Here is a 15917-nt window from a genome sequence, read left to right as displayed (position 1 = left end):
GTGTCCTTGGTCCAAGACTCACACAGGTGTGGACTTGCCTCTCAGGGCTACAGGTGGGAGGAATGAGACTAGTTCTTTAAGACTATGCAGTTTGGTTAAGAGAGGCCCAGCCACCATCAACTGCTCAAGAGCCACTAGAGCCAGATAGGGCCCTTCTGAGGAATTCTGAACGTGCTTTTGGACCTCAGGAGACTCTCCCAGGAACAAGTAGTCCAGCCCTTTTTGGTGTTTAAACAGTGACATGTTTTATATTTTGAAGAGTTAAAAAAAAAAAAAAAAAAGGAACAGTGCTCAACTAATAGACACCATCTAACTGTTTAGAGTAATTGCTGTGAAAAACCCCCGCAGGCTTTTCCAACTGCCAACTCCATTTTTAAAAATGCAAAACTGGAAAAGTGAAAAAAAAAAAAAAAAAAGCTTCAGCAACAAGTCTGTTTCCCTAAGGTGGACCCAGAGCCTCGGGCTTAGTAAACAGTCATCTGTCCAGGGAGATTCTCCACCCCCAACCCAGACTTGCCGCTGTGTTTTCTGGTGGGTGGGAGAATGACGTGTCCTTGGTTCACACACAGCTTCTATCAACACTCTGCTCCCTCATCCTCCATCAGGTCTCTGGTACCCTCAGGCAAAGGCCGTGCCAAGATGGGTCCTGGACTTTTCCCAGGATCCAGTGGCTTGGGGTGTTTTACATACAGAGCAAGAACAGCCGCAGCCCCTGGGCAAGTGGGCTCCACTACCCAAGGGGGCTTCTCTCCACTGACTTCTCAGGAGGAGGCAGGACTCTGATCACTGGATTGGGACCTGCTGGGGCTCTTTCTCTTTTGTCTATTTTCACTTATTGTGGGTTTCTGTTTCCTGGGGGAGAAAGTTGGGATTGAGTGGGAGATAAGAGATAGTACAGGAAGAAATGAAGCTACCCCTTCAGTCCTAATTTAGTTTTAAATCAGGGCCTATAGCACAGGCGTGCGCTTGCGCACGCGTGTGCACACACACACACACACACACACACACCACCTTTTTTGTTGATGTTCCTGGGGTCTGAATCCAGAGGCATTTAACCACTGAGCCATAGCCCCAGCCCTTTCTCTTTTTTTTAATTTCTTTTTTTTTAGTTGTAGTTGGACACAATACCTTTATTTTTTATTTATTTTTACATGGTGCTGAGGATCAAACCCAGTGCCTCCCACATGCTAGGCGAGCACTCTACTGATGAACCACAACCCCAGCCTCTCTTTTTTTTTGAGACAGAGTCTCTCTGTGTTTCTGAGGCTGTCCTTGAACTTGTTCAGATCCTCCTGCCTCAGCCTCCCAAGTCGCTGGGATTGCAGGCATGTGCCACTATGTCCAGGTTCACTTTCTCCTTTGTAAAGCACTGTTCCCTTGTCTAAATCTTCTTCCTAGTCTTTATTTTTGGATCACTTTCTGGGGTGACTGAGTCAAGGGAGGAGCATTTTTGTAGTGAGGAGTCATGAGCCTTCCAGAGCTCTCCAGGTGTTGACAGGCCTTAACACAGGAATTTGAAGCTCACTTAGATCAAAAGAAACAGGGCCAAAAGGTTTTGACTCATGCTGCACATTGACATGGCCAGCAGATGCCAATGATTTGCTCTCCCGTGGCAAAAGTTGGAGGTCAACACCTTGCAACACCTTCAAACATGGGTACTGTTCAGTCATGGGATGATGAGGAGTAGAGGGTTGGGCAAGTCTCCTGGACCTCACTGCCAGTTTCTTTCGAGGGCAGACCACCCACACACTGGTACTAGAGTTTTGAAATGGAAAAAGAAATAGCACATTTCACCCAATGGATTGTGCATCGTGGCTGTTTGAGGTCCCCTCTCTGTCCTCTTTTTTGCATAGAGTCTCCTGGATGGCTTCAGCAGGTGGCCTCAGTGTGACTGTTCTCAAAGGTGGTCCTACCCTGCACATGGGAAGGCTGCTCAGCAGGTTTCAGGCCAGCCATGATGCAGAGAGTGAGCCTCAGGAAAGAATGGTCACAGATCACTGACTAACAAGGGCATCTTTTAAGAGGCAAAACCAAATGCCCACAGCATTAGGAAGAACTTGGCTGACCTTCTCAGTAACCCCGAGGAACAGAAGAAAAAGCCCACACTCCCCGGGAGGAATAGAATTTTGTCCCAGAAAGCCTCACATACTCACAAATGTCCCAAAGCCCTTTCACTTCCCCTTAGGGACAAACTCCTCAAACCCCAGAAACAGGTGAGGGAAAGTTCCCCTATTTGGAAGTGGGAGAACTCTGTTTTTCAGAACCGTGACCTTGGACTGGTCTTTCATCACATGCGCTTTGCTCTCCCCAATTAGAGAACAGAAAAGGAAATTCCTGACCTAAATTAGTAATTGGTCAAATGACACAATGTTGGTGAAATGGCTTCAGGAAGTATGTGCTGTCTCTTGTTAACATCATTATTAAGCTAACATACTATTCTCCTGGCCAATGCGTGTGTCAAGTTTAAATTCTCTAAAAGGTCCCCAAGTTAAATCAGAGGTGATGAAACTCCCCATAGGAATTGCAGCACCTTTCATTTCTGGAAGGTCATTCTTTATAGAACAGATCCGTCTCTGGTGGGCAGCACAAGTTCTGAGTGAGTGATGGCTGACAGGCCTTCCAATGAAAAGCTTCAAATATTTCTGGCCAGCCTGTGTGGGCTGGCAGCTGGCAGGGCTTCCCACTCTACTGTATAGGGCCGTGCCAACCATTCCTTTCTCTGAAGTGCTTCAGCAGAGCCCAGGCCTCCCAAGTGATGTTTATCAACTCCAGAGAGACAAGGGTGGTCTAGTGGTTTGAGTCAGCAAGGGGGGGTGGCCAAGATTCTCATGTTCTTTCCTCACACTCGGGTATTTCCTTCTTTAAGGGGCGTCATGAGTGTCTTCTGTCTGTCTCTCTCTCTCTCTCTCCCTCCTCTCCTCTTTCTTTCCCTCTGCACGCCCTGTCAGCTCCCCTGCACACATGTGCATAAAGAGAACCTTGCACCTTCTAAGTTAGGGTGGAGGGAGACTGTACTAGTTGGTTTTCCGTAGCCCATTCAGTATGAGAAGCTAGGCAGTCACTAATTACAACTGGTAACTTCTATATGCTGACCCCAAAGATCAGAAATGTTGTCAGTGAGATCCCAACAACCTCAGCAGCCTGGAGCCAAGGAATGTCTTGTGGACTTGGGAGGAAAATATTTGAAAATATTTGAAACAATTTCATCAAATTGTTTAGATGAAACATCAGACACTTTTTCCTCTGAATTTAGAGCCAGGTCTTCTGGAATTGACCCCCAATGCAAATGTCTTTCCTCCTTACTCTTTTTCTTTTCCTTTTTAAAGTCCAGTTTGCTTTCTTTATTTCATCTGGAATCAAAAGCAGAGAGACAACATGGTAGGAAAAATTAAATCTTGCTCACAGAAAATCCTCCTTTAAACTGAATAATGTTTATAGGGCAAGATTTTCACATAGAGACTCTTCCAGGTTGGCACAGGGACTTGCCTCGGCAAGGAGAAGATGTCCCCAACAGTGCTCATTTCCTCTTAGTTCTCTCTCTCACTAAGACTGTTGGGTCATTGTGATATTTCCATTCCAGAAAGTTTCTAAAGCTTCTAAGAATCTGGTCTCCCTTATAAAGGACAGCTGGTATTCCCTTTCCATATTTTTGTTTTCCAGACTGATGTGTGGCAGGAGCGGAGGGCCTGAGTAGAAGACAGGTTTTACATGTGATTATTGAGATCCCTAAAATGCCAGGTGGAACCATCAGTCTAACCTCATTTAGGAAATTATTTCCAGGCCTTAATTTATATCCTTTTCCTATTGCAGTGGCCTTGACATATATTATCTAACTTAGCCCTCATCCCACCTCTGTAATGTGGACTCTCAGATTTCCATGTTACAAACAAGAATCTGAGGGTCAGAGAGTTCAAGGGTCAAGGTCCACTAGAGATTAACTGGGAAGCTTTGGGATTCTAACCCCGCTCTCTGTGGCTTCAAGCCCCAAGCCTTTAGTACCATGCGGCAGTAGTCTAGGTCATCCTGAGTTATTATTACACAACTGGTTAAGTGTGGGCTCCTTTTTATTAAAACATGGGTCTTGATAATAGAGTAGTGCAGAAAGAAAGGAAGTCATGGGTTGTGCTCGCTTGAGGATAAAGCACTACCAGATGGGTGCCGCTGATAGGCCGGGCCAAGGCCTTTCCTGCTTTCTGCTGCAAGCCAAAACCCTGCGAAGGCTCTCAGCTGGGATTGTTTTATGAATAAGGGGACCCTAACCTGAGGATGCTGACCTGGTTCTAAATGCAAGGCAAAAAGTCTAAGTTAGAAAGAAGACTTAAGTCTAGGTTGAGGAAGGACCAGTGGGGAGAGAGAAAAGGAAGACCGGTTCACACCAGGTGAACAAAACAAGCAAAAGCCTCAAGAGTTTCCTCTGGCTCATAGACGTTTGTCTTGCTAACAGGAGGAAAGTGCCCGAGGCCGGAAGTTGTGGTCATTCACCAGTGTGGACAAACACTGAGGCCAAAGGAAGGACATGGCCTCAGAGTCCCAGACTGCTTTTGCAGGACAAATGCAGGCCCCTGGACCCAGACAGCCTTCCTAAAATCAATCACTTTTAGGGATGCAACTGTGAATACAGAATCTTTTTCTAATTACTCTCGATTACTGAGTCCTTTAGCCAAATGGGGCTAATGAACAGGTGGATTGAGTGAAATTTGAGCTATAATATGAAGACTCCGGAACATATATGTAGGTATCAAAATAGAAGCCAAGCATGTGCCAGAAGTTTTGAGTAGTGCCCAAGTGTCTCCATGAACAGTTGTTCCAGAGGCTTCTCACCACACACACTGAGGTTGCAGGAATAGGGCACTGACCTTCAGGCAAACTTTCCAAGGTCACATGGATGAGAATTGAAGAGGTCTTCATAATTGCATAATTTATGGGTATTTCTTGAATTTGTTTCACCTGTCTCATGTCATTTAGAAAGCTGAAAATTATTTTTTCCTCCATGTTTAAGTTCAACATAGTCATAGTCACTACTTTTTATTGATTGCTGTGTCAGGCAGAGAGAAAGGGGGAGGAGGGGAAGGGAGGAGAGGGGAGGGTCGCCTCACCTCCTGGTGTGGTAGTTTATAGTTGGGAATAATGAGGCTCATGAGATTAAGTAATTTTCCCCACATCCAGACTTCAGTTCAGCCTACAGGATCCTGGCCTGCGATATTCCATCATTTGTGTACCTCTGAGCCTCCTCTGCTCCTTCACACAGTGTTGGTGATTAGTGATAGGGCTGAGGGATCCAAACCTCAAGAGGCTGCAGATCCTGGAATGAGTCACTTTGCTAATTTCAGGACACCGAGTAGGCGAGTGACTTCTGTCCCCTCTTTGAGAGGAATGACCTTCCATGACCCACTTATCCTTCTGTTCCAGTCCAAGATCCATGCGGCACGAAGTCTGAGCGAGATTGCCATTGACCTGACCGAGACTGGGACGCTGAAGACCTCAAAGTTGGCCAACATGGGGAGCAAGGGGAAGATTATCAGCGGCAGCAGCGGGAGCCTACTATCCTCAGGTAAGGCTGGCCTGCAAAGAACCTTCTGGAGAGTGTGAGAGAAGGCCTCCCTGTCATGGGTCTCCACCCTTGGGTAGGCTCTGAGAAGCCCGGGATCAGCCACGACACAGCAGGCCACCTGGCATGCTCAACAGAAGCTGGCTTTGTGTCCCACCAAGGTTGGGTCCAAATGGGAATCTGAAGAAAATGCCCCAAAGCATCCAAGGTGGTGGAGGGAGAACCACTGTATCCACATCTATGTAGGACAAACTTCTGGTCACACTCAGGTCTCTTCAAGAATCTCCAGAGCCTTTCAAAATACTGACTGTCCTGATGGTCAAGTCGACCTTCAGGAATATCAACTGCCAGGACAGAAAGTGAAGTTTGCTCTGCGTCTTCAAGGGAGGATTGCACACTGAGGAGAGGTGGAGGCCAGGGTCATGGTGCTGAGACACACACTCTCTTCCCAAGGCGCCTCCTCCAGTCTTTAAAAGGTGTAGGTTACTCTAGCTCAGGTAGGTAAGGAGAAACTGGCCACCACCACCGGCCGTGACAGAAAGATAAGCACCTGTCCTCTCCAAAGGTCAGGAGACCTGGTTCTCCTTTTTCTGGGAGCCTTGGGCTGATCGTTTTGCCATTAAATGTTGAGGGGACAGAAGAGCTCTGAACTCCCAGATCAGGCTGACTTCAAGAGCAGGGTGCCCTCTGCTGAAAGGACAGGAAGAAGTTGAGTTAGAGGAGGGCAGAGAGAGAAGAGGGCAATGGTTACTTGGAAATGTGAGAGAAGTGACTAATGAAGGTTACTCCCAAGGCCACATGGTTAAAACCTGATTGATCTGGGGAGTCAGGAAAATAAAGCAAGATGTTTTCATCCTACCTCATCTCCCAGGGTCATTCTATAACTATAGATAGTGACTGCAACGACACATTAGAAAAGGAAAAGATGGGAGAGGAAGGGGAGCTAAAAGCTGTCCAGTTAGCTTCTGGACTGGTGTTGTCCAATCAGAGCTGGGAAAAAGTTTAAAACTGAAGAACCAGGGAGAGGATGCACCCCCTTCCTGCACAGAGAGGTGGCTTTACTGTGCAGCTGCGGGAGCAATAAACCCAGGGCTTCTGGGTGGACGGGTTGAGGCCCAGGCAGGGCCCTGACGGTATGTTCACATGCTAGTATGTTTTGTAAAATCTACTGTATTGTCTTAAACAGAGCTACCTAAACAGAGCTACCAGTATTGCATAAGCTTTAGGCCCTGCGAAACCTGGATCTGTGTCTGCCTGACCATCTCAGGGTTCACACTAACCTTTTCCCTCCCTGGGAGCCTTCAGAATGGTTTCATGCAAAAGATGTGTCAAATGGTCATTGTTTCTGAGACTTGGAAGTTTGTAAGGAAGGTCCTTAGGGAACATTGTTTTCTTTTATCAGAGAGAAGGCTGTTCAACCTAAGCCCCCTGCCTGGAATTACAGCCACACCCAGGCTCCCGCTGAAAGGCAAAGGGTAGAACCAAAGCCCACACTTTGTCTTTTAGACACAGCGTACAATAGTTTTCCTAACCCTGTTAAAACCCACAGTCTCAGATCAGAACCTGGGTTTGTCAGCTCACCTGCCTCCTTATCTAGTCATAGGGAACCCAGCCCTGATCCAGCCTGGATTCTTCCAGCTCCATGGTTCTTAGGCAAACATCAGAACCACATCAGAGGAGGTATGGAAACAGACTGCCAGGCCTCCCTCCAGAGCCTCTGCAGGTCTGGGTAAGACTGAGTTGAGTGTCTCTCCAACAAATTGCCTGGTGATGCCGATGCTGTTGGTCCAGGGTTGAAACTTTGAGGGCCACTCTTCTTGCTGAAGAAGAGATAAAAAGCTGGAGGTGAGTGTGCTGCTTGTTCCACGTCCCCCCACTTGCAGCCTGTGTGTCCTGGTCCATCTTCCTGAGCCCCTCATATCTATTGGGCAACCTCCAGAGGCACCAAGCAACACATGCTAGCAGCTCTCCATGAGGTTGTGCCAAAAGCTCCACATCCTAAGATGAAGCTGACATTACAGAACCACCAGGAATGAAATCTAAGCACCAGGCAATAAATCTCTATTACTGCCATCAGGTTGCCATTTATAATCAATTCTGTGGGATTGAAAAGAAGTTACAAAAACATCTCCCTGCCAAATCCACTCCTACACCTAATACATAAGCATGTTTCTCCCAAGATATTAAAGTGAGTTTCAAATGTTTAATATTATAGTGGAGGGGCCCCACGCGAGGTCATTTAAGAGTGGACAGCAGGTTAGCTCTGGTCTGCCTTTCGCCCCCGTCCCCTTTCTGATGCTGCCCAGCAAAGCAAGAAGAAACACCAGGTGAGGAGAAGGCCCCATTAGGCCAGGGAGCATGTCAGCCTCTTCTCAGCACTGCAAGTTCAAGCCTGAAAACTTTCCTTTAATGCCAAGGCTCATTGGGGATGCCCCACACCCACCACCACCTCCATGACTTAAGAGAAACACTTGGGACAATGGAGGGAGGGACCACAAACAGGAAGCAGTCCATCCACTCACAAAGGGGATTTCTCCATCCTGTCCTCCCTCATGCTGTGGCTGCTGCCAGTCCTGCAGCCCCTCCTGCTTTCCCTGCTGGGAGGAGGAAGCCTGCCCTGTGGAGAGCCTTTGGCAGTCTCATCTGGAAGGGACCAACTTCAGGTCCCCCACAGTGGGGAAATCCAATCCCTGGCCTGAGAATCCAGGAGGCTGGCTGGGCTCCTGCCCCTCCCTGGCTTTCTGTCCTGTCTGTCCTCTTGCCCACAATGTGGTCCCACAGACAGGACAGCCTCACATGCTTTCCCTGGAAGGATGGCCCTGATTTTTAGTACTCGCCTGACCTCCCATTGCTTCCTTCAGGAAATTACACACAGACTATCCAGTATCCAAACTGATAAACTGTCCCTTCTCCTTCCCCTCCTAATTAAATGGTATCTAATAATTGTTCCATAAAAGCAGGTTGAGAACCTAGTCACCATTTGAAACTCCTCTTTCCTAGCCCACCCTAGGGAGCAACTGCCAGGAGGTGCTCAAGATACAGTTCTTGGGGCTGGGGTTGTAGCTCAGCGGTAGAGCACTTGCCTAGCATGTGTGAGGCCCTGGGTTCGATCCTCAGCACCACATAAAAATAAATAAAATAAAGATATTGTACCCAGCTAAAAAATAAATATTAAAAAGAAAAAGATACAGTTCTTGAAATGAGATGTTGGAGACCATTGAGAGTCCTACGGCTGTGTGTGCTAAGAGTCTCCATGTGCCCAGAGGGCATGGTGTCTGCCTTGCTGAGGGCTGTTCTATGACCTGCCACCAACATTCTCTCTCCCCTCTGCCTTGGGCCTTTGCCAGAGGCTCTTAGACCTCTCAGGTTTGCTCTGGTCAGATCAGGCTCCTGTTGCAGTAGCACCCACCCTTGTCCTCTTCTGTGCATCCCTTTCCTTTACCAGACTATGAGTAACTAACAGAGCCAGGGAACAACCTTGTAAGATTTCTATGATATAAACATTTTTCTCCAGCTCCCAACTATGCTAGGTATTGTACACAGCATTTAAAAAGTTGCAAGCCCTCCCTGCCAAGGAGGGTACATACTGCTGATGGATGCAAAACAGAGAACGTATTTCCATACTACTAGAAATGTGAAAAGCCATCTTCCTATTTAAAGATATGTAATTACCTTTAAAATTCCTGGGAAGTCCAGTCCTTGGTGTCTGAGGCCTCACATGCTACAGAAATGAAGAAATATCATTGCTATCATGTATTTACTTATTTTTATTCATTCTACTGTCTTTTCTATTTCTATCCCCTATTCCTTCATTTCATTACTCATTGTCTACTCCAATGGACTTCTGTTCTTCCTCTTTTCCCCACTTATTGTGTGTCAGCATCCACATATCAGAAAGATCATTTGGTCTTGGTTTTGGCGACTGGCTTATTTCACTTACGCATGAGAGTCTTCAGCCCATTCGTTTACTGGCAAAAGTCATAAAGCCATTCTTTTTTATGGCTGAGTAATATTCTATTGTGTATATATACACCATATTTTCTTTATCCATTCATCTGTTGAAGTGCACCTAGGTTGGTTCCACATCTTAACTATTGTGAATTGAACTGCTTTAAACATTGATGTAGCCATGTCACTATAGTATGCTGATTTTAAGTCCTTTGGGTATATACTGAGGAGTGGGATAACTGAGTCAAATGGTGGTTCCATTCCAGGTTTTCTGAGGAATCTCTGCACTGCTTTCCAGAGTAGTTGCATCCATTTTCAGTATAAGCAGCAATATATGAGTGTACGTTTTTTCCCCACATCCTTACCAAAATTTATTGTTACTTGTATTCATGATAATTGCTATTCTGACCGGAGATAGAATCTCAGTATAGCTTTAATTTGCATTTCTATAATTGCTAGATATATTGAAAATGTTTTCCCTATGTTTGTTGACCCCTTGTATTTCTTCTTCTGTGCTGTGCCTGTTTGGTTCCTTTGCCCATTAATGATGGGATTATTTGTTGTTTTTTGTTTTGGTTTGGTTTAGTTTGATTTGATGTTAAGTTTTTTGAGCTCTTTATATATCCTGGAGATCAATGCTTTATCTGAGGTGCAGGTAGCAAAGATTTTTTTCAGATTCTTTGGCTTTTTCCTTCACATTTTTGGTTATTTCCTTTGCTGTGAAGAAGCTTTTTAGTTTGATACCATCATTGCTATCTTGAACCCTGAACCATGGGCTAGCGATTTCAAAAAGAAAATGTCAACATAGTTGAATGATTAATTAAGTTTGGGGCTGGGACACTCCGAGTCCTGTGGTTGTAGATGTAGGGCTCTCCTGTGGGATGGATACCTGCAGGCCTGTGTCCCAGCAGAGGGCCACAGGGGTGGTAATCCAACTGAGTCTCAGCTATGAGCCTGTGATGGGATGGATGCACTTGTGTAGGGCTCAGTAAATCTGCCTGTTGACACCGGGAAGGGGAGAAAGCAGGGGGCAGAGCCTAGATAATTCTTCCACCTTTGTAGCTGCTTCTGTCCCCTGCTTTCCCTCATATATGATCCAGGTAACAAATTTTGAGAAGGTTCAAACACAGAGTGAGAGGACAAGGATGAATTCACACTATGGTTTCAGAGATTTTGCTTTTAAAGGACCTGAGATCCTTTTCATGAGATCTTTAGAGGGCTTCTTGCTCCTTCCCTTCCCCCATTACTTGAAATCTCAGAAAAGACAGGAGGGGAGAGAAGGAGGAACCAAACAAGCTGCCTTTGTCTGGGTAGCAGAGCTCATCTGAGAGTGGGAGAGTCTGGGATTTGCTCTGAGTATTGTTTCAGGGATTTGCCTCCCAGAACAAGGGGACTTCAGTAACTGTGTAGGGGCCCACCAAGCTGTGTTTTTGCTCTCAGGCCATTTAAAGAAAACCTGCTTAGGAACTATCCAGTGTTCTGCAGGGCCCTGAGACTTGATGCATTAACCAACCCAACCAGAAGTGTTACTGTGCATCCTCCTCTCTTAAGCGGGAGGCTGAGACCACTGTTGGCTTCTCGAATAGAAATATAGAGGTATAAAGTTCCCACCTACAAAACAAAGCAACATGTTGTGTTTATAAATAGACGTTTGACTGTGTGGTCAGTGAGATGACCCTTAAATCATCATCTTCCTTGTGACCAGCAGGATTATGAAGGGTAGATGGACCCATGTGGTGATGAATCTTTGGTTTTAAAAGAAAAGAAAAGAACTGCAGTCTGTCCTGCTCCAACACTTTCCGTTCTGGGAGAAAACGTGCTCAGCACAGGCCCCAGCCTCGCCTGGGACCAGTCCATGTTCATTACTCAACTATTCACACATTCTCGTTCTCTGAATATAAGCACTTCCTTCCATTGTCAGACAGTTTATTAATAACCAGCGTAACAATGAGGATGCCAGCTATCTGACATCTCTCCACACAGGGAGGTGATCTGATCGGCGTCTGCCAGCTTTGTGCTCATAGCTCAAAATGCACTTGCCCGGTACTGGTGTAAATCACACGATGGCTTTTGTTTTGTTTTTCTTCTTGCTCCTGCTCTGTCTCCTTCCTGTGTCTTTTTCTGCTCTTTTAAAGTGCTCCTAGCACCAGCGGCCTGTTGCCTCTTCTTTAAGATCTAACAATGAACAGGATTCCAGGGGCCTTAATTTTGGTCATGACCTCAGCTCTGCCAGTAGGCACAGCCCACCAGGCAGTGCCAAAGGAATTCGGCTGCCAGTGTGTGTTTATGCTGGACTGCGTAACAGTGAGGCCTGGGGAAGCTCTTTCTGTGGAATGGATGTTTCTGGACTCATTTGAGCAGGACTGGCCTGAGTTAAACTGAGGAGACAGAACAGTTGTCTCTTCTCCTATTTGAGAAAAAAAAAATTAAAAGCTAATAAGGTCACTTATACAGCTGTATTTATGCCCCGAGGTACTACTAGTAAAGGAATTTTTTTGTCTACTCAGAAGAACTGGGACAGAATGACAGTATGTAATCTAAACGAACAACTTTCTGATGAAGAGATTTTAAACAGGGGAGAAGAAATCCCACTCTCACCTCAGAGGCATTTCTCTGTTCCCATTGAAGCATGTTTTCTGTTTGAGTTCCCCTTTGCTGGGAGGAGAGAATAAGTATCGCTGATATTTGCAGTGTATAATGTAATAGAATAACAATTCTGAAGTCAGAAAGGTCAGCTCTTCATTTTCCAGTGTGAGAAATGGAAACTGTGTAAGCTGCAAATAGTTATTTCAGGTAGATATTCGACTTGATACTGTTAATTTTTTAAATTGACTATTTAATTCTTGGTGCCTGTCTCTCTGTCTCTGCCTCCCACTCCCCCTGCTCCCCCAACTGTCCTTTTAAATGACATTTGTACTCTTTACCCTTTGGTGAAGTGCCACCGAGGCGTGGATTCTCCCTGGAGAATAAAGCTCTCCCAGAGACTGCCAGCTGCCATCAAAATGGGCTTGCCTTTGAAAGAGCTTCAATTGCAGCACTCTCTGAACTATTTTATTTCGAAAATGCCTAAGTCGGATGGAAAGTTTTCCAGGCATGCATTTTTTCATGTGAAAAATCACATTGAATTCACCGAGACAGTCCCCAGAGATACCTCCGTGGATCCTGCCATCTGCAATGTGGCCTTATTTCACAGGGTCTCTTGGGAATCTTTGATGTAAGGGATTGATCCTTGAGGATTTGTCAGGGAAATAAATATCTCTTTATCATAAAGGAGAGTTCAAACCTTTTCCTCATATTTATTCCTGGGTATCCGCCAAAACTTTCCCTTACAGCTTTTAGGGATCTGCTGGGAATATTCTTGCTGTCTTTGTCGTGTTTTTTTGTTTTGTTTCATTTTGTTTTTAAATTTTTTTACCCGAAAAGCCTAAACAAAGAGGTTGTCATTTATCCTCTTATTTTGAGGATAACAGATTTCTTGGTTTTGGGGGGAGGGAGGCACTGTTTGTTTCAAATTTCCCCTCCTTCCAGAGAGGAAAACACCCCTTCTGCTCTCTGGAATCAGCAGGCTGGTCATCAGCATCCCGTCTAAAAAACATATGAACCAGTTCCTGATTGTGGCCTCCTCGGCAGGATGCGCACTCATATCCGGTGCTGAGTTGCCCACCTGGGATAGTTAGAATGATTGGATCAGATTCTCCATTTCAGCTAAATGAGGAGACCCTTACATGAGTTGGCCACCAAAAAGAAAGCTGCTGTTTCTGCTGGTGTCCCTCCACATCTGGCCCTTCCATATGCAGCTGTCCAGTAGCCTGACCTCTGGGGTTCCCAGCTGGAAAATGAAAACCAACAGTGACACAGTCAGTGACTCTAAGGTGTCCAATAAGGTTGTAGTGTTGGCTAGTTCTCTCAAAGATTTCCAGATTCTCTCTGAAAATGACTTTCTGACTTTGACCAAATCACTTAGTCTCTCTCTCTCTCTCTGACCCTGTGTGGATAGCAGTTCTCTTCTTTATGGTCGGCTCTCTTTCTCTTCCCCATTGGCCAGATTATTTCAATAAAATCCTTTGGATTAGGATTGAAATGTGATCATAAAATAGTCAAAGTCAAAACATGATATTTTTCAGTCTATCATCATTCGATTAGATTTTTACAGAGGACTAACGGAGGAAAAATTTGCTGCTCTAATCCAATATCAGTTTCCCTGACCACAAATCCCCATAGAGGCCTCATATCAGAGAGTGGGTGCAATCTGCAATCCAGGCCGATCATGCAGATGGCTCAGGGTTCCTGGCAATGGCATGCAGCTTTGCTTGTCTTCTGCCCCCTCCTGGTGGGCAATTGTGAGAGTTGGAAGCATGGCTGCTCTTCCTGGCTCCCCATACCTTCTGTACATGAAGGTGCTCCAGAGATTTCTGTGCTTTATCAACAGATCTGAAGAGCACCTTGGCTCCACCTTCTCCTTCCTTCTACATCTTGGTCCATGCAGTACTACGGAAAGAATTAGGTTCAGGAAGCAGATGTGCTGGCTTCCTACCTCAAGTTACCATGGCAATCCAGCAGTGACCAAAGCAGAAAGCCACCCTCATGGAGTTTCCATTGGAGGGACAAAACACACCACACAGACAAACTGAAATCCTGGTTCTGCCTCCCTGTTTCCTCCCTGACCTCTTCTTTGAGCAGGAGAACAATGTTTCTGTGATGCTCAATGGAGTGTTGCATGTAGGAAGCTCTTGCTTAGGAGTTCTGAAAAGCTCCTCCTGAGCTTCCCAAATTGATAGGGACACAGTGGTTGTATGTCAGCTTTCCACATTTTCTTGCTTGTCCACCCAGTGTTTTTTCCCCTTTTACATTATGGGGCTCTCTGGGAATTGGAGTACCAACTGCTCATAAAAGCCAGGAACACTTTTTAATAAAAATAACAGCTACTATCCATGTAGCACTTAATATGTTCTTTTTTAATATTTATTTTTAAATTTTACACGATACCTTTATTTTGTTCATTTATTTTTATGTGGTGCTGAGGATCAAACCCAGGGCCTTGAAGGTGGTAGGTGAGCGAGCGCTTTACCACTGAGCCACAACCCCAGCCCTATGTTCTGAACTCTATTTTAAGCATCTTCCAAGCATTATTTTTTAATTCTCCCAACTTTTTTTTTTTTAATTCCTGTTTTCTTCTCCATCTTACCTGGAAGGAAATTGGGACTTAGAGAGGTCATGCAACCTTCTCAAATCCTGGAGCTAGTGAGTCACAGCACCTGAACACACACTCAAAACTGTTAACCCTAACTAAGCCACAGACTGCAGACTTCTGCCTTAGGAGGGTACAATGCCAGTTCGTGTTTTCCAAAGAATATTCAGGACTCTTTCCTATGAATTTGAGTATTGCTTGATGCTAAGTTCTCATGCATTAGGTGTGTTTTTCAAAAACATTCCTGTCTCCTGTTTTTCTTTGGGCTTCTGTACCAACTTGGTCAGACCTTTCCAAGCAGCTCTTGGCTACTGGTAGCCAAGTAGCTAAGCACTCTACCACTTAGCTACATCCCCAGCCCTTCATTAATATTAAAGACAACTCAGATTAAACTCTGTTTAGCATTCAAGTTTACAAATATTTGCTTTGGCCGGTTGATAAGAGGAAGTAAATCCTTTAGGCACTGGTTGATAATTACACATGCCCCTGGAGGCTATAGCAGGAACTGAAATGAGAACAGAGTTGGCAGAATGTTTGTCTTTCCTAGAAGTTTGTGTGGCAAAGTAAAATGGCTAATGTCATGAGGGGACTCCTGAGTAAGTTTTTTATTAAGTAGTAGGTTCTTCATGTTTGAGTGAATCTTGGAAATTAACATCGTGGCCCTGAGAAGTCAGTAACCACAAGACTTTACAATGTTTACTAGCAGTTACATGGTAAAAAATCCAGCTGTCTGCTCTACAAGTCACTGCCCCTCTCAAAGAGATCAGATTTAAATCCTTGTGCCATTTCTAAGGAGTTAATATAGCACCTTGGGGAGGGCGCATGCACGTGTTCCAGTAACTGGCAGTGGATGGAGCACAGGGACGCAGAGCTTCCTTCCGTTCCCCGAGTCCAGGTCTGATTTGAAATGGCATCTAGAACCATTTGCTGTGTGCTCTTGAACTTTTCCCTTGTGAGACTCCCATTGACTTGAGCCCTGAGGCTTCTCTCTCAGTTTCTTCCTGAGCTGTCTGTCAGTCGAGGGGACTAAGGTGACCAGCCACAGAGGGATTCTGCCCTCTAGGTCCTCCCTAACTTGCTGGCTTCCTTTCTTCTTCCTGTTAGACCAACAGTCTCATTCAGGGAGGCCTAGGAGGCCTCTGTGGAGGAGGAGGAAACCTGGACAGCATTACAGAGCAGTGTGGGCTTCTCTGGATGCCCTTTGAACTCTTTCTGTGGAATCCTTCCTGGGCA

At 45.5% G+C, this 15917-nt stretch overlaps 1 protein-coding gene across 5 annotated transcripts in view; it reads left to right on the top strand.

The window, feature by feature from the left end:
• The window catches only part of FRMD4A (FERM domain containing 4A), a 311522-nt gene that overhangs the window by 261360 nt on the left and 34245 nt on the right, over positions 1–15917 (top strand). For all 5 annotated transcript variants that reach the window (XM_081297994.1, XM_081297993.1, XM_081297992.1 and 2 more), the window contains one exon: positions 5410–5551. In XM_081297994.1, coding sequence (XP_081154120.1) covers positions 5410–5551 — 142 coding nt within the window. The remainder of the gene's footprint in view (positions 1–5409; positions 5552–15917) is intronic.

Source organism: Spermophilus citellus (genome assembly GCF_964194105.1).
Source record: "Spermophilus citellus genome assembly, chromosome: 6".
In the NCBI taxonomy this organism is placed as follows: Eukaryota; Metazoa; Chordata; class Mammalia; order Rodentia; family Sciuridae; genus Spermophilus; species Spermophilus citellus.
Note: the sequence above shows the minus strand (reverse complement) of the source record. Positions and strands in the feature narration are given on the sequence as shown.